This window comes from Rhinolophus hipposideros (assembly GCF_964194185.1).
Source record: "Rhinolophus hipposideros genome assembly, chromosome: 1".
Lineage (NCBI taxonomy): Eukaryota > Metazoa > Chordata > Mammalia > Chiroptera > Rhinolophidae > Rhinolophus > Rhinolophus hipposideros.
Window position 1 is genome coordinate 60,076,846 of NC_138047.1, and position 26,875 is coordinate 60,103,720.

The window sequence follows — 26,875 nt, forward strand, 5'->3', positions numbered from 1 at the left end:
ATATTTCCATTCATTTCACCAGGTTAGTGATGCTTTTCTGAGAAATCCTTTGATGTCACAAGAACATTTTTCTCCTTCAAATGCAGTTGCTGCAGATTTTCAACAAGTATTAGGAAAGTATATGGTATGTAACCTCCAACTATATTCTTAAACATTGTTAGTGTTACAGCTGACAAATCAGTTAGGAATTATGAGTTAAAAGCTGTAAAGATGAGTGAGAACTGAGAATTTCTATCTCTGTATAAATGATAAGTAATGATATCCATGATATACCGTGTTTCCCCAAAAATAAGACCAAGCTGGACAATCAGCTCTAATGCGTCTTTTGGAGCAAAAATTAATATAAGTAAATTTATATTATATTAGACCGGTCTTATAGTAAAATAAGATCGGGTATAATATATAATATAATATAATATAATAAATATAATAAATATAATATAATATAATATATAATATAATACCGGGTATTGATAAGTGAATAAAAAGCAAGCTAGAGAAAGTAGGTATGGTACTAAGTAGTAGCTATTATTTATTTACCATTCTTACATGCAGTCGTTTAAGAAAGAAAAAGTAAATACAAATATATGTATTTGTTTGCTTACAGAAAGGGGAAAAAAAACAAGGTGGAGGTGCAAGACAAAGATAAATCAAAAACATTCCAATGGTTGCCTATGTAGGGATGAAGGAACAGGAATAGAAACTAGACCTTTCTGAATGAAACTTGTCACATTGTTAGTAACAACATTGGTGTTGCTATTCTGAAATTTATTTGTATAGATATAGATATATAGGTACATTACCTGAATAATCCAGTTAATGTTATTAGGAATCAACATTTTCAGCAAGAAGAGTTACAAATATAAAGTCAAAGAATTAAGTAAAACTTTATAATCTAAATTTTAGTTGAAAATTAAATACTGAGAAATATGTAATTGAAAATATATCACAGTACATTTCTCTTTAAAAAAATGTATTTCCTAGCCTACTCACTAAAAAACCCAAAATGGCCAATCCAGCAGCAGCATGGCCCTCGGTGTGTAGATTATAGTTTCTAAATGCCATTTTACACTAAAAGGAACCTCATTCCAGATATGAGGAAGAAAACACGTAAGTCGGAAACATTTTGTCATACCAGAACCAAGAAGCTATCTCGGTTTAATGTGAAAAGACTTTAGGAGACAACTTGAAGAGGCTGCCACTGGCCAATGATGGAATAATTTGAACATCAAAAAGAATAATAACTGCAGTGGATTGTAACACATCATATATGTTAAATTCTGTGAGTTCTTAGATACTGCAAAAGGGGCGGGGGGAATCCTTCCCCAGTCAACTATGGAAGATACTAAGGCTCCACCTCGTCACTCTGAAAACCAATAAATAAAAGGGTCAAGCATTTATTGTGTCTTTCCTATATGAACTGTACCTCAAAGGAACCAAATAGTTGACTTGGAAAAAGATTTTTTTGGGGGGTCTTCATAGAAGTATTCCAGCTAATAAATGAAGAAGAGGTGATAAAATATCCTTAATGAAAAAATGAAATGATGGTTCTATGCAGTCATCATCAGTGATGGATAAAAAATGAGGTTAAAAGCTGATGCAGAACTTCATAATGGATGAAACAGGCTCAGAACACCTAAACCCACTAATTATTCCTAAGTCACAATAAGGAGGCAATCAGCCAGCAGTTAATGTGTTTCCTGATGTCACCAAATGAGTAGTCTAGAGCACACACCTGAAGTATGCTTGCCAAAGATATCAAACCTGATTATGACTGAGCCTTTAGATGTAACTACCATCAATGACCACATTAAATGACACTACAGCAATGCAATCAGCAAAATCTAGAATATGAGAAATTATAAGACAAATGACCCAATTTCTTCCACAAATAAATTGCAAGGGCGGGGGGGGGGCGTTAGGAGAATCCATAGACTAAAAGAGACTTAAGACCCATATCACTATGTGGACACAAAATGTAATATATAATCTTTGGATCCTGGTTCAACAAAACAACTATAAGAAAAAGCTATGATTTGTTTTTGATAAGTTTATATACAAACTGGATATTTGATTATATTAAGGAATTTTTTTAGATGTGATAGTGATGTGATTATGTTTTGAAGAAAAATGTATCTTTTAGAGCAGGGGTGTCCAAACTGCGGCCCACCATCCATTGTTAATCAGCCCGCAGCAAATTCCAAAAATATATTTAGTTTACTTAAATAAACCAGGTGAGGCAATACATACTTCACCTCTAGTGAGTGGCCCGGCTGTCTGTGTATTTTACCGCATATGGCCATTGGTAAAAAAAGTTGAAAAAAGTTTGGACACCTGTTTTAGAAATATAAACTGAAGCCTTTACAGACTAAAATAATAGAATGTCTTGGATTTGCTTTAAAATAATACATTTGAGAAAGAAGTAATTGGTAGTAACATAGATGAAACAAGATTGGCCATGTGTTGATAATTTCTGAAACTAGGTGATGGGTACATAGGGTTCATTATACTATTCACTCTGCGTTTGTATGTACTTGAGCTTTTCTATAATAAAATATTTTACCTGTATTAGTTTTCTATTTATGTGTGACAAATTACAAAACAGCACACATTTATTATCTCACAGTTCTGTGGCTTAGGAATCGAGGCATGGCTTAACTAGATTCTCTTCTCAGGGACTCTCCAAACTGCAGTCAGTGTGCCAGCCAGGACTGTTCTCATGTGGAAGCTCTGGTGAAGAATCTGCTTCCAGGCTCATTCAGGTTGTTGCAGAATTCATGTCCTAGGAGCTCTTCTAACTACTTCCAGTGTGGTGCTGCTGGATTAGGATCAATTTTTGCTCAAATAAACACTTAAAAATGTATTTTTTTTTCTCAGATGCAGTTTTTGCTGGCTTTTAACTGGAAGACACTTTCAGGTCCTAGATACTGGTAGCAGTTCCTTGCCACCCAAGGTGGGCGTCCTTAGCACGGCAGCTTGCTTCTTCAAGGCCAGCAAATCAATCTCTCTCACTGTAATCCACTAAATATTATATAATGTGACATAATCATGGGAGTGGCATTCCATCACCTTTACTTCTGTTAGTTAGAAGCAAATCATACTTAAGAGGAGGGGACTTTATAAGGATGTGACTCCCTGAGGGTCACCATAGGGTATGTCTACCACAATGCCTGACAAAATAACTAAGAATACATGCATTTATATTACATTCATACATATTCTTATAAGAATTCAGCATGTTCAAGACAACCAAAATGTATTAACATAGCTCCCTACAAAACTAGTTACTATGTGAAAATATGTACATTTTAAGCAGTTAACACATCTGACATCAAAGAAATTTCTGTTTAACATTTAAAAGCTAACCTGGTAATTTTTAAATCTGTAGAAAATGTTATAAAAGTTGAATTTTGTATACTGTAATTAAGAAAATGCACAGCACACAAAAAAGTAGTTTTGACAGATTTAAATACATATGTACACACCAAATGCCATTGAATGGACTATGAACACATTATCTTAACAAAACTTAAACAATTTTTTAAATTAAAAAAGATGAAGCATTTTAAAAAGGAGAGAAACAGAGAAAAGACCAAAAAGAAAAAGATTAACCATTCTTCTTAACTTGATTACACCTGCAAAAACCTTATTTCCAAATATGTCATTAGGGAATTGCAAATTAAAACAATAATGAGATAGTAGTGGTATCTATTAGATACCACTATCTATTAGATACCACCTATTAGAATGGACAAAGTTCAAAATACTGACAGCAACAAAGGCAGACAAAGCTGTGGAACAATAGGAACTCTTATTCACTGCTGGTGGGAATGCAAAATGGTACATACACTTTGGAAGACTGTTTGGCAGTTTCTAACAAAACTAAACATAATCTCACCATTCAATCCAGCAATCACACTCCTCGGTATTTACCCAAAGGAGCTGAAAACTTGTCCACACAGAAACCTGCATACAGATATTGTAGCAGCTTTATTCATAATTGCCAAAACTTGGAAGCAGCCAAGATGTCTTTTCATAGGTAAATGGATAAACTGTGGTGTATCCAAACAATGGACCATTATTCAGCATTAAAGAAATGAGCTATCAAGTAATGAAAAGACATGGAGGAATCTCAAATGCATATTATTAAGTGAAAGAAGCCAATCTGAAAATGCTATATACTGTATGATTCCAACTACGAGATTGGACAATTGAGTTCACGAACTTGTTGCACAGATGTCACTAACCGTTTTTGATATCAAAGGGATTATTGATTATGAATTTGTACCAACTGGACAGTTAACTAAGTTTACTATTTGGAATTGCCGAAAAGGCTGCGTGAAAAAGTTAGACAAAAAAGACCTAAACTTTTCGCCAACAACTCATGGGTCTTGCATCACGACAATACACCAGCTCACAGGGCACTGTCTGTGAGGGAGTTTTTAGCCAGTAAACAAATAACTGTATTGGAACAACCTCCGTACTCACCTGATCTGGCCCCCACTGACTTCTTTCTTTACCCAAAGATAAAGGAAATATTGAAAGGAAGACATTTTGATGACATTCAGGACATCAAGGGTAATATGACAACAGCTCTGATGGCCATTCCGGAAAAAGAGTTCCAAAATTGCTTTGAAGGTGGACTAGGCATTGGCGTCGGTGCATAGCTTCCCAAGGGCAGGACTTCAAAGGTGACCATAGTGATATTCAGCAATGAGATGTGTAGTACTTTTTCAGAATGAGTTTGCGAACTTAATTGTCATACCTCATATATGACATTCTGGAAAAGGTAAAATTGGAGACAGTAAAAAGACCAGGGCTTAAGAAGAGGTGGAGCACAGAGGATTTTAAGAGCAGTGAAACTGTTCTGCCCGATACTATAACAATGGTGGATACATGTCATTATATATTTGTCCAAACCCATAGAATGTGCAACACCAACAGTAAACTCTAATGTAAACTGTGGATTCTGGGTGATGATGATGCATCAACAGGGTCACGCACTGTGACAAATGTACCACTGTCGTGTGGGATGGTGACAGTGAGGGAGGCTGTGTGTGTGGAGGGGGGAGAGGCATGTGGGAACTCTGTACTTGCACTTCCCACTCAGTTTTACTGTGAACCTAACACTGCTTTTTTAAAAAAAGTCAAAAAAATAAACAATCTAAATTAAAAAACAAACACCCCACTGCTGATTGAATACATTGATATATCTCTCTCCCACGAACCCCCTTTTTTTTGCAAGATTAAGGTAGGGCAATTTGAGGCTTAGTCGACTCCATGTGCTGAACTACAAGTGAGATATGTCTTTTGACACTTATTCTAATTTGTATAACAGAGTTCATTTATAGAAAATAAAATTTGTATTATATTTCACTTCCATATAGATGAAATACAATAAGATTCAAGATAACAGCTCGACATCCACACTGAGGAGTCAAGTAGCTGATGTAAAAAATGTTATGACCCAAAATATTGATAAACTATTGGAAAGTGAAGAAAGACTGAATATCTTCCCTGAAAGAACAGATGATCTCCAAACAACTGTAAGTGATCCACACCTGAGATCCAAACAGTAATCGAAACCAGAGGATTAATGTTCTTGAGGCAAATGGCGAAAAGCAAAAACATACCATGGACACTGGGAGAGAATCCTATGTGACCACATTATGGCTTTACAAAAAAATTATTGGAATACAGCTAAAATAATAAAAGAATAATTATAAAACAATCCAAATTTTTAAAAAAGCATTAAAGTAGGAGGTGATTATTTGCATAACAGAGGGGTTTCTTACTTTAAGAAACAGGTTAGTGAATAAATAAATTACAAGGAGAAAAAAAGAGGGAACTTACCAAAAAAATGGACTAAGAAGGTGTAGCAATTGGAATGTGTGGTCCTTATCTGGATTTTGATTCAAACTATAAAAATGAAAATTTACAACTTTATAAGACAATTAGATATTTGAACTCTGGCTGGATAGTAGATGACATAAACAAATACTAACTTTTAGGCGTGATAATGGTATTGTAGTTATGTTTTTAAGAGTCATTACTTATTAGAGATACACACTAAAGTATATATGAATGAAATTATATAACACCTGATATTTGCCTCAGAATAGGTCAGGAAATGGGGAGGATAGGTATAAATGAAACAAAGTTGGCCATAAATTGATAATTGTTAAAACTGGATTTTAAGTATGAAAGGGTTCATTATACCGTTCTGCTACCTTTGTATGTGTTCAAAATTCTCTATTAGAAAATAATTTTAAAGCAATCACTAAGGATTGGAAAGTTCCCTTAGAGCATTTTAAATTTCATTTTTTCAGATCTTGTCTAGAAACACAACCACAATGTAAAGCAAAGTATACACATACTGGCGCTGGCCCTGTGGCTCAGGCAGTTAGAGCTCCATGCTCCTAACTCTGAAGGCTGCCGGTTCGATTCCCACATGGGCCAGTGGGCTCTCAACCACAAGGTTGCCAGTTCAATTCCTTGAGTCCTGCAAGGGATGGTGGGCTGCGCCCCCTGCAACTAGCAATGGCAACTGGACCTGGAGCTGAGCTGAGCCCTCCACAACTAAGACTGAAAGGACAACAACTTGACTTGGAAAAAAGTCCTAGAAGTACACACTGTTCCCAATAAAGTCCTGTTCCCCTTCCCCAATAAAATCTTTTAAAAAAAAAATGTATACACATACTTTTTACTCACCAAGTTCTATTGATTCTACCTCCTAAGTTATTTTTGTTCTAAGCCTCATTTTATCACTTTTGAAAACAATTCATTAAGGGATTAAGAAGTAAAATTTGGCAGATAGAAAATAGTCATGGGGATGTAAAGTACAGCATAGGGAATATAGTCAATAATATGGTAATAACTATGGATGGTATGGTGTCAAGTGGGTAGTAAACTTATGGGGGTTGTCACTTGGTAAGGTATATAAATGTCTAACCAATATGCTGTACACCTGAAATTAATATAATATTGACTGTCAACTGTATTTGAAAAATTAAAACAACAGAAAAACAACTTATTAAGGTATTATTTACAAATAATATTTAGCCACTTTAACTGTGGAGTTTGGAATTTGATGAATTGTGTTAATTGTATATGATTCTGTAACCACATCCAATTATAAAATAGCTCTTTTATCCTAAAATCTTCATGCTCTTTGCAGTTGACTCTTCCCCCACCCCTAACCCAGGCCAATCACTGATTTGCTTTGCCACTATAGTGTTACCTTTTCTAGAACTTAATATAAATAGTATCATATAATACATAGTCTTCTGTGTTTGACTTCTTTCACTTAGTATAGTTTTTGATATTAATTCATTTTGTTGTATGTGTTAATATTTTATTCTTTTTCACCGCTGAGTAGTATTCCACAGAATGGCTGAATCTCTTTTCATTCCACTTTTTACCCATCCCAGTGCTACTCAGTGTCACTCCAAGGTCTATCCTCTCTTGTCTAACTAACTGTGGTAATCCCCAGATTTAATTGTTTTCCTTATTTTTAGTTCTCCTCCACTCCAGTCATCCTCCACACTGACACTAGAATATTTTTTTAAATGCAAGTATGAGCATCGTCTATTGCCTTCTTAAAGCCTCCAGTGATATACCTTTGTCCATACAGGGTAGAGTCCATCCTCCTTAACATAAAGAGCTTTCTTCTGACTGTATCACCAATCATATCACCCAGAGGTCACAGACTTGCAGTTTACAAATCTCAAAAAATACCAAACTACTTGTAGCTCCCCAAAATACGTTTTACAATATGTCACACCTTTACACATATTGTTCCCTCTCTTTATCCCTGCTCTAGAAGGATACTGTTCTCTCATACACCAAAACCCAACTCAAGGGTCTTCTCCTCATTACATTGTCCAGGCTATGTTTATCACTCTCTCATCTTTGCCATCGCTGCACCTTTTACAGTACTTACTGATTCATTCAACAAATATCTGTGGAGGGGCTACTGTCTGCCAGGCTCCACATTCAGCACCAAAAATATAATGATGAATTTGACAGCCACAACTCCAGCCAACAAGCACTCAATGTTAGCTAAATTAAATACTATTTACTTAAACAAAGCACTCTATTTTTATAGCAGGAAAAAGATAAGATTACATCAGTTTATATAATCTACAAAGAAAAATTAATAAAATAAACCATTATCTAGGATTGCAGTTGTACTATAGGAGAGGTACAACACAAGAGTTCAGATAATACTGTCCAAGCCATTTAGATTCATTCCATATTCATTAATAAACATTATTTGGTGCCTATTATGTACAAGATATGCTGCTTATTTTCAGGAATGAAAGAATGAAATAAGATACTTACCATAGTTTAATCTACTGCAGGAGACAGATTTGTATAAATATAACTGCAATATAAAGTACGTGTTAAGTGTCCTAATAGATGGATAAAGCACAACAGCCAAACAGTGGAGAACTGATAGTGTCTATATTCTTACAAAGCATTTTCAAATTGCAGTCATAAAATTCCACAATCAATATTACCTCTTTCTATTATATTAGAAAGCACATAAGATATTTAAATACTGTGTGTCTCAGAGGCCATAGTTACGAATCCTGAGAAAATTAAACTATTTTAATGAAATAGTTATTGAAAGCATACGAAAAAGTTTAAAAAATAGTATGTCTAATATCTTTGGAATCATCATCCCACCTAATCTGGTCTTAATATTTCACCACGTTTTTGGCCTTTGTTTTTTAAAGAAACAAAATTATAAATATAATTAAAGTCCCCTGTGCACCTTTCCCAAGCCCATTCCACTCCCTCACCAGAAGAGCCACTATTGTGAATTTGATGAATCATTTGTATGCAATTTTTATTCCTCTGCTATACATGCATAGCTACATATGTATCTATATTATTGGTTTGCATTTTTAACTTTATGACATAATTAATGTACATATCCTTATATAACCTGAGTTTTTAATTCAACATGTTTTTGAAATGTATTCATTTTGATACACTGAGCTGCTCTAATTTGTCAATTTAACTTCTGACAGTATATCATTACTATTTTTAAAAATGCAACGTAATTATTCTTTCTCCTTTTAATAAACAGTAATGTAGATCAGTAGTGCACTGAACACCCTTGCACATGTCTCTTGGTACACTTTTTTTGAGGGATTAAGAACAATTGTTTATTCTTTGCTTTACATTTTTATGTGTTCCTGCCTCCTTCCCCATCGTTCTCCCCCCCCCCAAGAGCAGGCATTAAATTTATAAGCAGAAAATCAGCAAAGTTGTTTCCATTTTGAAAGGAAAACTCCACAGGTTTTTTGTTTTTTTTTTTAATTTATTGGGGTGACAGTTGTTAGTAAAATTACATAGCTTTCAAGTGTACAATTCTGTAATACATCATCTATATATCACATTGTGTGTTCAGCACCCAGAGTCAGTTCTCCTTCCATCACCATATATTTGACTCCATTTACCCTCATCTACTACCGTTCCCCTTTCCCCTTAACCTCTGGTAACCACTAAACTTGGTCTGTGTTTATGAGTTTTTGTTTCTTTATTTTTTTGTCTTGTTCCTTTGTTGCTTTCAGTTTTATATCCTACATATCAGTGAAATCACATGGTTCTTGACTTTTTCTGTGTGATTATTTCGCTTAGCATAATAATCTCAAGATCCATCCATGTTGTCACAAATGACACCATTTCATCGTACGGCAGAACAGTATTCCATTGTGTATATATACCACATCTTCTTTATCCAATCATCTATCAAAGGACACTTTGGTTGTTTCCATGTCTTGGCCACTGTAAATAAAGCAGCAATGAACATCAGAGCACATATATCTTTGCGGATAAATGTTTTCAGATGTTTTACGTATATACCCAGGAGAGGGATTGCGGGGTCATATGGTAATTCTTTTTGGTACACTTTTGCAAAAATGTTTCTAAGACACTGGTCTATAGAATTTTTTGATCATGCATATTTATTCATAAAATATTCTTTTTTTTCATAAAATATTCTTGAGAATGCATTTAAATATATATAAATTCTATATATTCTTTTATAATGTTATATATTATTAAACATACAGAAAAATAGAACTTAAAATAATGAGATAAAGATGAAATAAAATATTAAACAATTTAAGAAAATTAAAACTCTGATTAAGAAAAATAATAATAGTGTATTTTAATTATAATGTGATTAAAAGTCAAATGTGATTATATATCACTATAAATATGGTAAATGGAATACTCAAACTAGAAGCAGAGATATAGCCTCTGTCATTTTCTTGTTATGTTTGCTCTATTAGTATGATTTTTAAGGCAAATGTCTACTTTTTAGTTTAATTAAAACTAAATAATATTACCCATAAATTCATTTACCTAGATTACTGCAGGAATTGCAATACACTATAAGTAAATGAATAAAGGAATATACAGTAGTCAGCTCTTCATGTCTTTACCCCCCAAACACTTTAACTTTCATAACATACCAACTCACATACACACCTCTCAGTGCCTCTCCATGTGTTAAACATTAATACATTTTCGATCCCTTCTTACTTTTTAGATTAACATAGATATATGTGTGTGTGTGTGTGTATAATTATTTTAGTCTGTCCTCTGCCTGTGGTTAGTTTTATTTTCTCATTCCTAGCCACTCAACTTTTTAATCAAGATTTTCTTTTTGGTCTTTTCAAAGGACCAGATTTTGGTTTATTTATAATTCCATTTACAATTTAGTTGATTTCTAATCTCTTTGGTTCTAGTCACTTCCAAGTGCCTGTAGCCACATATAAAGTTCTTTTCTAGACGTATTTCTTTGCTTCCTTGCCCTCATTCCTCCCTCTTAATTTAAAGGCACTACCTTGAGCCATTAGGTTTGGATAGGAAGCTTATACCCCTAATCTGATGTCTACTGCAGGGCAGAATCTTTTTTTTAATTGAGGTAAAATTCATATAACATAAAATTAACATTATGAAGTATACAATTCAGTGGTATTTAGTACATTCAAAATGTTGTATAGCTATAACCTCTATCTAGTTCCAAAACATGTTCATCACCCTAAAAAGAAACCTCGTACCCGTTAAGAATTTACTCCCCAGCCCCTGGCCACCACTAATCTACTTTCTGTCTCTATGAATTTACTTATTCTGGGTATTTCATATAAATGGAGTTATACAATCTGTGATCTTTTGTGTCTGGCTGGCTTCTTTCCTTAGCACAATGTTGAGGTTCATCCATGTTGTAACAAGTATCAGTACTTTATTCCTCTTTATGGCTGAATAACATTCCATTGTATGGATAGACCACAATTTGTTTATCCACTCATCAGTTGATGGACATTTGGGTTTTTCTGCCTTTTGGTTCCTTGAATAATGCTGCTATGAATGTTCTTACACGTCTTCTTTTTTTGAATACTTGTTTTCAATTGTTTTGTGTATATATGTAGGAATCGAATTGCTGTATCATATGGTTTAACGATTATTCAAGGTTTAATCGTTTTGAGTTACTTCCAAACTATTTCCCACAGCAGTTGAACTATTTTACATTCCCTCCAGTAATGTAAGAGGACTCTAATTTCTCCACATCCTCTCCAACACTTATTTTCCATTTTTTAAAATTATAGCCATCTTACTGGGTATGACGTATGGCATTTTGATTTGCATTTCCTTAAGGACTAATGATGTTGAACATGTTTTCATGTGCTTATTAGCCATTTGTATATCTTCTTTGGAGAAAGTCTATTCAGGTCCTTGGCTCAGTTTTTGCTGGGTTTGGCGTTTTTTGTTATTTATGAAGGGCAGAATATTAATGGACATTTGTCATTAAAAGACCTTTTCAATCTCATTTCCTCTTGTTTGGGCAAAAAAGCCATCTACTTTCTAATCTTTCAGTGTTCTACATTTCTGCATCCTCTCTATTCCTTTTCATTTCTTTTTGCAAGCCAATCAATTGTTGCCTGGCTAAATGCAGCCAGGAACAAGAAGTCACACTACTACCATTCTATTTCCAACCTTTTCTCTAAAGTGACAGGTTCAATAGGTGCTTTGTCTGCTTTCCAAGTTATCACAGGTGATAGTTTTAGCAAATATTTTACTCTCCAGAGCATCGGTTTTTATCTTTCCAGCCTTTAATATCAGTTTCTTCACTGTCTACCACTTGATGGTTAAGCCAATGCCACATGTTTAGAGTTTTGTAGTGACAATATCTCATCCTACTATCAATTTCAATATTAGAGAAACACTAGCTGTAACAACATACCTCAAGTTTTCAGTGTTTTAAATTCAATAGAGGTTTATTTCTCGGTTGTATAACAGTCTAAGGCAGGTTTTTCCATGGGCAGACTTCCATATGGTAACCCAGGAACCCAAGCTTTTTCCATTTTGTGACTCTGCCATTGCCTTGGGTCTCAGAGTCTTTCAGTTTCAGGTGGCAGTTGGTTAAACAGGGAATGGAGGAAACAATTTACTTACAGCCAGTTCAGCCCAAAAGTGACACCCATCACTTCTACTCACAATCTGTTGGTAAAAATTAGTCTTATAGCTTTGTATAAGTACAAGGGATAGAGGGGCATGTATGAGATGGGTGAAGGGCCTGAAAAATGTGGTCTGTGATTGGAGAGTCTCTTGCTATCAATAACTCCACTTTATCACATCTGCACTAACGGAAATTCTAAAGGAAGTATATCAGGTAGACTAAAAATGACCTCAGATGAAAATTTTGAGTTTCAGCAAGAAATAAAGAGCAAAAAAAGTGGTACCAGTGTTGGTAGCACGAAATGAATATTGACTACAGTATAGATGGTGAGAAGTGGTAGGATTGTGGTTATATTTTGAAGATGAAATTGGAGTTGCTGACAAATTGGATGTGTGGTAAGAGAGTCAAGGAAGACTCCAAAGCTCCAAGCCCAGTTAACAGGAAGGGTGGAAATTCCACATAGTTCCATCATTCTCTTCCTGTGAGCCCACGGCTTCACCTCATGTCCCTGTGAGCACTGAAATCCTAAGCCCTGGGCAACAGAGGCCAGCATCATCTCCCTCCCAAATCCAGAGGAGCTGCACCATCAGGGCAACTTCTCCCTGCTTTCCGAGGTTCCTGCACCTGGCCTTGCTCTTACTTTCTTCCAAGTTCAACTATGCATTTAAACATTTGCTTCTTATATTTTATCTAACATTTCTGATTAATAATAGTGCCACGATTATGGGGTTACATAATCCACCATATCGCCAGACCTATTACTTTTTATTAGCTTATATGTGTGTTTCTTATGGGACAAGCAGCAACATCTATAGTAAATCCCAGAAAATTACAGCAAAACAAACAAAATTTTTTTTAACTTATTTCACTTTACTGCCTTACATTCCAACAAATCCCATTTTTATGTATACATTGTATTTTCATGAATATATGGAGAAAAAATGACTTCCTCTTTGAAGCCAGTTGAGTAGAAGCAGCTCAATAAAGGATAAAATTTGAAGTATTTTAGTTTTTCACACATTATATTCACACAGCACATAATCATTCTCACTAAACCCTCTGTTTTTGTCTAGCTAAATTAGTTTTCTCCCTGTCTTTTCCCTTGGTCTTTTCATAAAAGACTCTACTGAATGTTCTTAAAAAGCAGATTTGTTTTTTAACTAAAAGTAAGCCAATAAGCTTTCTGTCAGCCAGTGTACAGATAAATATGGGTCATGGATTCTAACTTGGCAGATTAAACATATACATTTATCTTGATATCCTCTCAAAACACCAATAAAATGATATGTAAAACAATAATTAGAGATTTTAATGTACAAACCACTAGGATAGAAAAACAAAAGACAACATGTAAGAAATGTCAACAATATTGGACACTAGAAAACAGGTTATCAGTAATTATTAGTCCAAATAGAGCAGTAAAAACTTGAAACATAAGCTTGTAAGCAGGAGAAGACATTAAAATGCAAACTGATCCAGGCCATAGGACCTTGGAAAGGATCAGAAATTGGAGACATATGGTACGTCTAAAAGAAGACATGCAGTATAGGTCTAGAAAGAAGAGACTAGGTATAAAATCTTTAAAAGGAACGTGTTACCTGTTGCCACTTCCCTACTTCTCACAGCCACATTGCTTCCTCTCCTTATCTCTGACAAAGAATAATAAATTTTATTATCTAAAGACAATAGACCAGAGATGTTTTTAACTTAGACACCAGGTGCAGTTGAGGCCAGACTAACCATCATATTAAAATCAGATAGACTAAGTGAAAATCTGCATCCTGAATATGGTGACCACTCCCCAACCTCTCTCCCAGTCAGCTTTACCCAGGCAGGAAATTAGGGGATTTCTTTCTAGGAAACTGACTAGATCAAAGGGAGAAGACCTACAGCTACTGTCCTGCCTACAGATATTGAGGCATTCCCCCAATGACATGGTCAGGTCCATACCCCATTATACTACAGAGAAGCCCACCAAATGATAGGCCCCACTCACTAAACAGAGTTTCCAATCATCATTTTAGTAAATCAACAACACAGATCATGAGCTATTTGAGGAAAATCTCTATAATTAAAAATATATATTTAAAGAAACAGGGAAAAAGGAACTCAGACAAAATAGATAATGCAAAAGCAAAAGAAAGTATATTTGAAAAAAAAACCTTTCTTGAGAGAAAGAATATTAGATAATACATCTCTGAAACAAGAACAGAAAGCTATATAAAAGCTTATTCATAGATCTTTTGAAAATTAAAATAGTAAAAATTTTTAAGTTAACAGAATTATTGTAACATAAAATTGAAATATTCCTTCAGAAAGTAGAGCAAAAAGAGAGAGCAAGAAGACAAGAGAATCAGTCTAAGATGTCCAACATATGAATAACAGGAGTTTCAAGAAAATAAATTGAAGGAATCAGAGGGAAGAAAAACAGAGTAATACAAGAAAAATTCCTAGAACTAAATAGCATAACTTTCCAGATTCAATGAACAAAAACAAGGACCACAGCAGGGCACGTAATCTTGAAATTATAGAACATTAAAAAGGAAGAGAAGATTCTAAAAGCTTTCAGAGAAAGAAGCAACCAAAGATTTGGCAATTAGAATAGCATCAAATTTCCCAATAGCAATATATGGGTATTAAAGAAAAATGGATGAATGCTTTCAAAATTTTGAGGGAAAATGATTTCCACTAGGTTTCTATACCCAATCAAATTACCAACTCAATGTATGGGTAAAATAATGACGTTTCTAGGCATATAGGTTCATAGAAATTCAGAAATATACATCCCACTCACCCTTTCTAAGGTAGTTTTTGGCAAATACTTTTCAATAGGAGGGAATAAATCAAGAAAGGGAAGGATGAGATTGAGAAAACAGAAGGCCCAACACAAGAGGAGGACATATCCAGGATATTGGTGAACAAAGACCCAAGATTAAAGCATATACCATGTTTCCAAGAAAATAAGACTTAGCTGGACAATCAGCTCTAATGTGTCTTTTGGAGCAAAAATTAATATAAGAACTGGTCTTATTTTACTATTTTACTATAAGACCGGGTCTTATAGAATATAATATATAATAAATATAAGGCTGGGTCTTATATTAATTTTTGTTCCAAAAGATGCACTAGAGCTGATTGTCCGGCTAGGTCTTATTTTCAGGGAAACGGTAAATAAACCTAGATCTCAACCAAACCAGGCTGGCGTGGTTCAAAAGACTCTGTGATGAACTTCCTCAAGATAAAACAAGTGGATCCAACATGGGAGCAATCAAAGGAAGGATATTTTTCAGCTCCTTTGTAGTTTGGGAATGGATTACTGGTTGGTAGAGTAAAAACTAACAATTGAAAAGATTTAATTTAACTCTCTACCTGTTAGTAGCTCTACAGAAACCAGAAAGTTATGCATTAAAGTCAATGTAATACACTCCATGGTTCAGCGAATATTTACAATGTGTTAGTTAAACAAAAAGAGAGGGTAGAGGAAAGGAAAGGTGTGTATTTAAAGGAGATTTGGGGATATGGTTAAGAGTTATATACTTCCTTCCATAGTTGGAAATAGAAAGCTTAAGAAATACATATGTATGCTTTCTAGTAATGCAGAAGAAAACAAACACCAGGGAAAAATAAACAGCTAAATGAGGTATATTCAACCAGTATTTACTGAGCACTCATTATGTGTCAGGCACTGTTCTAGGTCAGGGATTCTCAACCTTGGCACATTTTGGATTGGGTAATTATTTGTTGGGTGGGTGGGTGGAGGTAGGGGGACTGTCCTCTGCATTGTAGGAAGTTCAACAGCATCTCTGGCTTCTACACATTAGATGCCAGTAGCACCCCTTCCAGTCATGACAATCAAAATGTCTCCAGACATTGCCAAATGTCCCCTGAAGGACAAAATTGCCCCCAGTTGAGAACCACTGTTCCAGGCAATAGGAATAACACAACGAGCAAAACAGACAAGAGCTGAGAGTGATTACCTCTAAAAATAGGATCAGGGGTGGGAAGGAGTAGGGAGGGAGTATGCTGTTTTTACTCATAAGTCTTGTAGAATTCTGACTTTTCTAACTATGCGTATTACATTAATAAAACAGAAAGCAAATAATCTAAGAATGTAAAGTCCGCTTATATCTTAATTAAATGTTTCTACACAAGGCAATATAGTCGTGCAATTCTAGATTTAAATTCCAACTCCATCACTTACTAGCTGTATAACCTGAAAACTTAAAACCTTTGAGCCTCATTTTCTTCAATGATGTAAAACAGGAATACTCACCCAAGATTATTTTGAGTATTGCATATTATGATGCAAAAATACATATAATGTATGTCATATACCAGTAGTACATGCATTTAAAGCATTCAATAAAAGATAACATCCTGCGATGTTCACCTAGTCAACTAGCTTCCATGTGCCAGATCCTTGGGAATAACCAACAGCATCTTGGGTATATAAACCTGGGGCTCCCAAAACTTGTACATTAGAATCGTGAGGCTATCTGAGTAACATAATGGGACATAAGCTATTTATAACATTCACTGTAATTATGTACTTTGACTTTGCTCTTGGAAAGTCATTACATATACTGAAGAGTAAAAGAAGCTTATCTGATGCACGAATAAATTGGTTGCACTCTTACTTCTTACCCAGGTGGCAGACAGCAGAAGTCCATTTGAGCACCAAGCATTTTGTTTGTATCATGCCTATATGAAAAGCAGTTACATAGATTTAAAAAACAAAATGGAGTGGATCAAATGGAAACAACAAAGCTTTTCTCAGAACAAAAAAATAAAAAGAATTTTACAATTCTGTGTGGCCTTGTTTCATTTCTTCCCACTTCTCCTTGAGTTCTTTCAGTAATTTTGTGCATGTTAATAACAGTGAGCTGTTTTATTTAGGTTTATCATGAAACATTTTTGTATCATAAAGTACTTAACAAAATCCATCTCATTACCAAAAATATTAATTATAACAACGGCATATTCTTATACAGTGGACTAGATGTACTATATTCATTATCTCAAGTTAATCCTCACTATCTGGGTTACTATGTGACAGGTATCATTATCCCCATTTAATATATTTACTCATTAATTCAATAAATATTAATTGAACACCTGCCATATATTGTGCACTGTTGTGAATATAACAGTGAATGAAACCGACAAAAATCCCTGCCTTCATAGAACTTACATTCTCAACAAAAAGTAAACAAGTAAAATTTACATGTTAGATAAGTACTTTGGAGAAAAGTAATGTATTGAAGGGGAATAAGGCTTCTGGGATACAGATATGAGCGTTGCAAATTTAAATAGGGTTGTAAGTGGCATTTAAGAAAAATCATGAAGATGAGGAAACTGAGGCTCAAAGTGTTAGTAACTTGTTCAAGGTCACAAAGTTAATAAAGCTAGTAAAAGTGCAGCTGAACACAATAAGGAAAGCACCTGGAATCTTGTTGTATCCTTTTATAAAAGCTGCTCAGCTCTATTGAGATTTTTGGAGATTGGTCAAAACCAAACAAAATCTGTTCTTTTAGAGAGCTCTAATAAGTATTGGAGTGTGCCCATTAACCCAGAAATGAAAACATTAAATCTGTGTTTATTTTTATTTCAGGCCAAAGACTCCAAAAAAACAAGAAAGATTCTTAGGAGGATATGGTGGAAACGTTTCAAAAAGATTATACTTATCTCTGTGGCACTTCTCCTTTCAATCATCATCATTCTTCTAAGTATAAATGTAATACCAACCTGACCACATAGTTTTGTTATGTGTACCACACACTAAATGTTATTTAACTGTTAACTATTACATAGAAAAAAATGATAGCATTAAATGGCATTGATTAAATCCCCATGATCTTACTCCTTCCTTACTCAGAAATGATCTTGACCTTAAAATTTCCTTAGAAATATAAGAACCTGAACATGAGTACAGTCCAGAGATACACATTCACCTCTTCTTCCATTTGAATGGAAAATCCAAACCATCGTGTTTTATATTAGGCATTTCCTTGAGTAAAGATCAAAAAATTGGGAAGCTGTATATCTAATATACACAGATCCTGTCTTCCTATCTTGCCACCCTGTGCTCGCTTCGGCAGCACATATACTATCTTGCCACCCTAACAGCCTTTTTTTTAGTGATACACTTCATCCATTAATTTCAAATCACTAAGATTTCTAATAACCAAAGCATGCAACTTAACTTAGCTGTTTGGAACAAGGTTTAATGAGTTCTATTTCGTGTATGGGAATTTGAGGTCTAAAGTTGGTTTTAAAAATCATTTAATGATCCATGGGGAAAAATAAAAGATTAGAACAGTGACTCCTTCCCGCTAGATAACTCATTTTAATTCTGATAATAATCAAATACCAGTATTTTAAATAGGCACCAAGTCCTCTAGGACAGTACCACCTTGCCATTCACAAAATACTTTTTAAAGGATTTTAAATTAGAAACTTTGGAGTTTCTGTAGTCTATACCCAGGAAAAAAAATACACCTATTTGGGAATATTCTATTGAATATTTACTTTGATTCGATGTATTAAGTGCTTTGGGGGAATGAATGTCATTTAATTAATTATACAATGACAGGAAGTAAAAACTAAGTTAGCATAATGCTAAGTGCTATGAAAATGTTAGTTCATATTTGTATTTTGCAGATCAGAAAAAGGCAAAATTAAATGACATGTTCAAAATCATGCAGCTGAGATTTTGACTGATTCAAGTAGTAACTGTGGTCACATATGACCATGAAGCCCATATTTAAATGAGTATATTATCTGACCCCTTTATTATGGGCCAGACAGGACACATCAGAACCATCTGGTTTTTTCCCAGGTTGGTAGATTGTTTCTGGGAGGTAGAGACAGGAATTTAAAGGAGTACTATGAGAAGAGGTATTGTCATGTATTTTGCTGGCATTATTTTCAAAGCTCTATACAATTTGCCTAACATTTCTACAATTTATAATTATGTAGAAAACAGTGTATGTGTGTTCTGGTTGCCAGTGAATACTGGCAAATTTATTGCTAGAACACATGAAACGTAAAAATACCTAATCTAGCCCCCAATTTTACATATTAAGATGCCAAGACCCAGAAGCCTAAAAATGAGTAATGTGCCTTTGCAAGCTCTTCTCCACTTGCATGTTTAAAGCACAGGCCTCGCCCAGCTTCCAGGCGGCAAGTCCATGTGTAATGCCTGTTTTCCTAGGTAGTCTTATGTTTTCAGGAGGACTTGCATTTTTATGAACTGTTGAAAGCTACCAGGAAGAAGTAAAACCAAAAAAAACAAACAAAACACTCCTTTAGTAAAGGGTGTTTCCCAGTTGTGCTACATCTGTCAGAACATAACTGAGTAGAAAGAAACAAGTATTAAGCCAACCTTAGATTTTTCATTCATTTATGCTTTCAAATGTAGAGCTCCGACTCCACCAAAAGTTGTAAAACATTAGGATTTATTCTAAATTACCACATTAATAGAATAACCAATGTTTTGAGAAATTCATGGCCATATATAGAAGTATACAAAATGGTCCTAATTCCTAAGGGAAGTTTACATTCCAGTTGAGGAGGCAAGACAAATAAAAATCCTAAGCGTGTTAAAACATTTAGTTCAGTGTGCACCAATAGAGAATAAATTCAGGAAAGATAATGATCACCACCAGCTCTGGTCACTGAGGAAGATTTCATGGATTTTAAGTCGGATGGGCATTGGATCTTATTAGAAATCCAATTCATCTCAATAGGTAAAGGCAGTCAACAGTAACAATTAAGTTATTGAGCACTTATGTGCTAGTAGCTGTTTAAATACTTTAAAGTTTCTTATTTAATCCTCACAATAACTGAGATAGGTACTATCAGGTTGGTGCAAAAGTAATTGCAGTTTTGCCATTATTTTTTACCTTTTAAACCACAATTACTTTTGCACCAACCGAATAGAAGTTTCCATTTTACAGATGAGAAAACTGAAGCACAAGTTATCACTTGCCTGAGTCCACTGGGCTAGTAAGAGGAGATCAACAAATGAAGACACTGCTTGCTGTGGGGTGCAGAAGGTAGAGCAGGCCTTCGGAGTTGAATCATGCTATCATTCTTTCATTCAAATGGCCTTCAGCAGAGCTCAGCCTTGGTTCTCTTCATTTCCCAACTCTCTACTGGACATACCCACTTGGGTATCATGCAAACACTCAAATTTTAAACCCCCAAACTGTATGTTCTTCCTCCTTTCCCCACAAAACTGCTCATTTGGCCTTATTTCCTATCTCTATCAAGGTAATCACAGCTATTCTGGAATCTAGAACTCTCTTAGCCTCGTCTTCCCAAATGTACTCAACAAATCATAGGGCTTCTACATCAACTCTCCAGAAGGTTCACCGCCAGAGAAGCCCAGGAGTTACAGAAAGCAGGGAGTCCCTGCAGGTGCCCAGGCAAACTTCGGAACGGGCACTCATCGCTTCATGGTGGACCAGTTACTCCCGCCTGGCCACACCATACTATTCATGTTCACTGCCCAGCACATACAGGCGTTAACATTTGGTACTTTTTCATATGCATGATTTCCGTCCTTATTTCCTCAATAGTCATTGCAATAAATAGAAAGCTCTGGCTTTCAACCCTCATCACCACCTAGGGATCCTAATAGGCTGGGGCTCCACCCCTGAAGATTGTGCTTAAGGCTGGGATGGGGCCTCAAAGTATGTGTAACCCCATGATGACACTAACTTCAAAGCACTTTTCACATGACTATCATTCAATGTTCATACCTGAGGGAAGTATTTTACAGTTGGAAAAACTGATGCCTGGAGAAGTTAAATTTTATTTGCCCATTACAGGGCAAATGATAGCGGACCTCAAAACTACTTATTTGAAATAATTCCATTGAATATATTAAACTAGAATTTTTAAAAAAAATCTGCTAAATAGAATGTCCCACACATTTTAATAAATCTGAAAAGGGCTATTTTTAACTTGTTTCAAAAGTTCGTATTATCTCATTATAAAATCTTGGCAGAACCTAGAATAACAAAACCCACTGTTTAATTCCGTCCTGATTTTTAGAACAAAAAGGAAAATCACAAGCTGGTTACAGACCCTTCATTTATGGAGCAGACCTGCTCAGCACACCATGACCTGCCACAATGGCAACCTCTCTCTTGGTAGGCCAGCCTATGAGTGATTCATATTCTTTCAAGTTCTCAGGGGACACAAATGTAGGAAGTAAAATAGTGACACAATACTGTTAGGCTTACAGAGAAAGCCTAAGTACCTTGGTTAATGCTATTACTATTATACACATTTGATTCCATTTGCCATTTTCTGAAAAATTTATAAAAGTACATGAATAGCAAATGCCCATCAGCACTTTTAGTGGTCTCACTACATTTTACAACAAACTCAGTAGATGCCAAAGACTGAACATCCCCATATTGAATCTTCCTACTCTTACTATCCTTCCTCGTGAACATTTTGGGGAAAACTGGAAAATTACCCTTTATTCTATCAAGTTCAGTGACTCTTCAACTTGTAATACTATTTGACCAATTATGCATAAGCTATCTTTCAAAAGAACCCATCATTTAATAAGATTTTTATTTTAAACATGATTAATAGTTGCCTTACCTTTTCAACTAAGAAAACAAGACCTGTTATTCAAGGTATTCATTCAAGTGGGGAAAGCTTAAAATAAAAAAAATAAAAAATTAAAAAAAAAAAGACAGTGCAAAAAATGCATGAGTGCTGTAAGAGTTTAATTGTGAGACAAAAGCACTACATTATAATTTGAACATAAGTAATCTTTCAGAAAAGAAAATTTAGTGCAAATTAAAATCCCATTAAAGCCCACTGTAAACTTCATATGAAGACTCTAGAAGTAGGCTTCTAGAACTGGAAACACTTGGTTCCAACAGAATTTGCTTGGGGAGAATGTCTTGAAAATGTTAAATGGTACAGAGAACATCATGTTAGTTTAAAATCAAGTAAACCAGGTACTTAAAAAAGACATGCTGATAGGTCTTAATACATAAAACTAATTGATTAGTAGCATGCTTTATATATATATAGATTGCAGAAGCAATTTACAACAAATTTCTGAGCATTTCGAAGTTTTTATTGACTTAACCAATCTCTTAACTACACTGTAATTTATAATCAGAGCCATCTTTCAATTTTTATTTTTAAAAAGGGTTCCACTTCATCAGTCTGAGATTGGCAAGAGTATTTTCTAAAAATGTGATTAAGCCCTGTGTAATCCAAGGCCATCCATACAAAAAAAGGGGAGGGGCAATTATATATTCCTTCTAAAGTATTTATTCAAAGCATAGCTTCCACGACGTTAAATGTCACATGTACTGGCATTAACAAATGCTTAAGTTTCTCCCAATATTTTAAGAGAAAAACTAGGAAAGTAACCTTGCTTTCAAATTCTAAAGTGTGAACAGAATATAGCCTGTCCAATTACAAAATAAAAGTGTATACCAACTACCCTTGAAGTAAACGATCTTCCCAAGTGGCTTAGATGTGTCTCAAAATAGAATCCAATAACCTGTTATCACTGTTTAATGACTTATAATGGCACCTCTCCTAATGCTCATCTGTATTTTCTTTGAAGACTTGAAACAGTTCCTCCTATGACAACTAAAATAACCGACTGCTGTAACAAGGAATACCTTGCTCTTACTTAGGATCTAATTCCTATAAGGCATTTCACCCTTAAGTAGTACAGTAATTTTTAAAGTCCTTTTTTCATGCCCTTAGAGTACCCTTCTGTCCCCCAAGTTACCTTTTACAGGGCTTACTGCACAAAATTAACACTTAGTAGTTACCCACTGCTGTATTCCTAAATTACAGTCCTTTGTATCCCAAGTACCTGAGGCTGCCGGAATTACATATCCTTCTTGAGAATCTAAAAGGTAGTAAGGACAAGGCAGTATTTAACGAGCCCAACTCAAGACAACTGCAAAAGTCAATTTCAATCAGTTGCTGATTACCAATTCATATACTGTAATGGATGAGTGAGATCAGTGACAAACCAAAGGGAGCAATGTGTAGGCAATAGGGGGCGTGTACTGCCTGTAGAGAATTAAAACATAATAAAACCAACTCATTATGTTTTCAGCCTATAGCCACCCCGACCGTGTCCCTTTCCCCACTTGGTACACTTGCTCACTGTCATCTTGTACACTCTTTACAATGCTGTCTTTTGTGATTTTTCCTTTCAAGCTAGACAGAGTCCATGATTAAAATGCTTGAGGTCTGTTTTATGAAACATGCACCTTTGTCTTTACCAGAACAAGAAAAACAATCCTTACTGAAACAATGTTTGTAACTCCAACCATCTTAAAGCCACAGACCTTAAAACTTTAATGCAGCTAAGACCACTTGGGAGTGTCAAATACAGAATCCCAGGAAACACCCCCAACAATTGATTTACTAAATTACTAAATGATTCTGATGTAAATAAATGGTCTACAGTCCTCTTTGAAATGCTAACCAGATTATAATCAACACTTCCCCATTATTCCAGATTATAAGCAACTGACAGCAATTAAACCGTCCAAGCATTCAATTTGCACAACTCAATATTCATCTTACTAGAATCATTTTTTTACCCATGGAATTTTCAGGGTAGACTCCTAAACTAAGTATGACCAGTAGTGAAGAAAGGATAAAGTATGTAACCTTGTCAAAAGCAGGTAATAAAATTCATTTTATGAATAGCTTGGGATCATCCTTAAATATTAACAGATAAACTGTACTATTCAAGTCCTCCCAAAGAAATTGACTGAGATTGTCAGTGTGTTAATATTATGCATGGATCTAGATTTTGACACTTGCTTAATATGACCCCAAACCAAATAAACTCACTATACATTTCAGGACGAACATATATTGTGGTGGACAGTGGGTTCAGTCCTGGTTTTCTAAATTCCCAATAGCTCACGGCTCTAAGCCTAAACTACTTTTTAAAGTACAAGATACCTTTAAAAACCTTTTCCAAGCAGTAAAACAACAAAAGCACAGACTAAAGTACAGAACGCAAGGCCGAATTATATCCTAACATTATTAGTGATACTACTTTTCAAAATTATCTCAGCATGAATGGCATCTGGACAGGTATTCCACACACTTTATTCTTGTGACCAACAAAGAACAATGAAGCAATTACCATTCCCCTGTGAAGTTAACATGGTAACAAGATTTGGATTCTTATACACATTAAATGTTAAGAAATAAAAGGAAACCCAGAACCCCAGGAAGAGATTAACTCACCTGGCAGCAGGCATCTAGTAAATCAAAAGGTATCAAATTTTGAATTAGGACAGCAGACCTAGAATATTCATACATTTCTTGCAAAGAGGGACTAGTAGCTCTAACAAGGGTACAAAACTGATGGGAGAATTTAAATCAGTTACCTAACACTGTCTATGAATAAACAGGGATTGATTCTATAATAAACTAGTGAACTACTTAGAAATTTTGTTGGCCAAATTCTTAAAAGTACTGAGCTACCTGTATTTTACCTGTCCTTTTTTGTTCCCCACATCTTCTATCACCTACCACACACAAATAATCAAGGCTGCTAAAAATAGACCGTATCACTTATAGACCCTTCTGAAATCCTACTAAAACTCAGTATTTTAAAGAGGACAACATAAAAAACCATGAAAGACAGAAGAAACAGCCCATTTTGAAAGCTGCAGTTTGTGAACAAAAGGGAATTGACTAGGCAAACAACAATGTAGTGAGGATATCCGATCTTATACCATAGAACACCCCTTACCCCGAAGGCTTGCTAGTAATTCGCAGCCCAGGCACCTTCAGACATGGAAGAGACTAGAACAGGATTGATCGGTTTGACAAGCACGTAAGCCCCCCACACGTCTGTATCATTGGACAACTGAACTCCTCCATCCCGGCAAAAAACTAGAGATTATCTCCAGTAAGACAGGGTGATCTCTGGGCTCACAGGCATACAGTGATGAAAATAATAGTACTTGTTCTCAGCTTTCTTTCCCCACTGGGATACCAGAATACTGGCAGCCAGGTTTTTTTGCCCTTTAGGTAGCAGAGCAGAAAGACTTCTCTGATGAACTTGACCAACACCAGGGGCTTTAAAAAAAAGTATCAAAGGGTTCCTCAAAATGACATAGCCAGATCACCCAATAGTGAACCCCATGGTTGACAAGCTCCCACCTCCCAGCCTAATTCACAACATTCCAATCAGCTTTTAAAATATTCCACTCCTAAATGTGAGCCAAGAACCACCTAACATTTGAGGAAAATCTCTACTACGAAAAGGAGAGGCCAAAAACAACACAAAAGCAAAGTATTTTGGAGGAAACCTTACAGATGAGGTTAATAACCTTGTATGGATAACGAACATATCCATGTAGGAACAGGTTGCTGTTTATAACACAGGCTGGAGGGGGAAGGTCTTAGAAATTAGAGATGAAATTTAAAACTTTTTAAAAAGTTGAAAGATTAAGTTGTGAAAAATAATTCAAAGTGTAACAGATTGTAATGAAAAATATGAAAATAGATGTCCGGGGCTCACACCAATAACAAGAATTCTAGAGAACAGATTGTGCTGGTGAAGGGGATAAGGAAAATAATCAGTTCCATATTTCCCAGAAATTAAAGAGCAAGTTTACACAATAATAGAACCCACTGAGTATCCAGCAGTCATATTTGAGAACACTGGGGACAGAGAGAAAACCCTAAGCTGTTTCAGAGTAAAAATATTTCATGTGAACAATCAAAAATCAAGATAGCATCAAATTTCTTCACTAAATCTAGAATTCTCTAGCTAGCCAAACTGCTAATCCAGAGTGAAACAGACCCTTTTAGACATGGTCTCAGAAGACGAGCTGCACAAAATGAAAGCTCTGGGATTCAGGAAATGAAGGATCTAAATTGATAGACAAAGGGATCCCCCCCCAAAGATAACAAAGCCCCAATTCAAATTATTCAACAATTCTAAAGGGCAATGAGTTCAGATTGGAATATAGAAGACCTAAGAAAAGCATGAAGCTGATAAATGGATTTGTATAAAGGGAGAATTTTCCAATTCTGTGCAAATTTTAAAATGAAATTAGTTTGGTATACACAAAAATATTCATCTTGGTCAAGAAATAATGCCTGAAATGGACCTCAGAATAGCCATTTCAAATGGGGCTCAGAATAAAAATCAAGTTCTAAGAGTTGTATTTCCTTAACTGTGCTACTTTTATAAAAAGTGGGAATAAATCACCCCCCAAAATTAACACTAAATTACTGAAAACAAAGAATTAAACCCGAATACAGTTTCACTCTCTCCTTTTCTAATTAAACCTATCGAGTCATGGAGCAGGGTAACACTAACATTACAACAAAGAATAAAAATGATAGCTTTACATT

At 35.1% G+C, this 26,875-nt stretch overlaps 1 protein-coding gene across 1 annotated transcript in view; it reads left to right on the top strand.

The window, feature by feature from the left end:
* LOC308487375 (uncharacterized protein) overlaps nucleotides 1–25,183 on the top strand; it is a gene marked incomplete at its 5' end in the record, with an annotated part of 34,117 nt that extends 8,934 nt beyond the window's left edge. Inside the window, 3 exons of the mRNA XM_081025480.1 lie at nucleotides 23–124; nucleotides 5,388–5,546; nucleotides 18,090–25,183. Of these exons, the coding sequence (XP_080881606.1) occupies nucleotides 23–124; nucleotides 5,388–5,546; nucleotides 18,090–18,227 (399 nt within the window). The 3' untranslated portion in view covers nucleotides 18,228–25,183. The remainder of the gene's footprint in view (nucleotides 1–22; nucleotides 125–5,387; nucleotides 5,547–18,089) is intronic.
* Nucleotides 25,184–26,875: the final 1,692 nt, after the last annotated feature.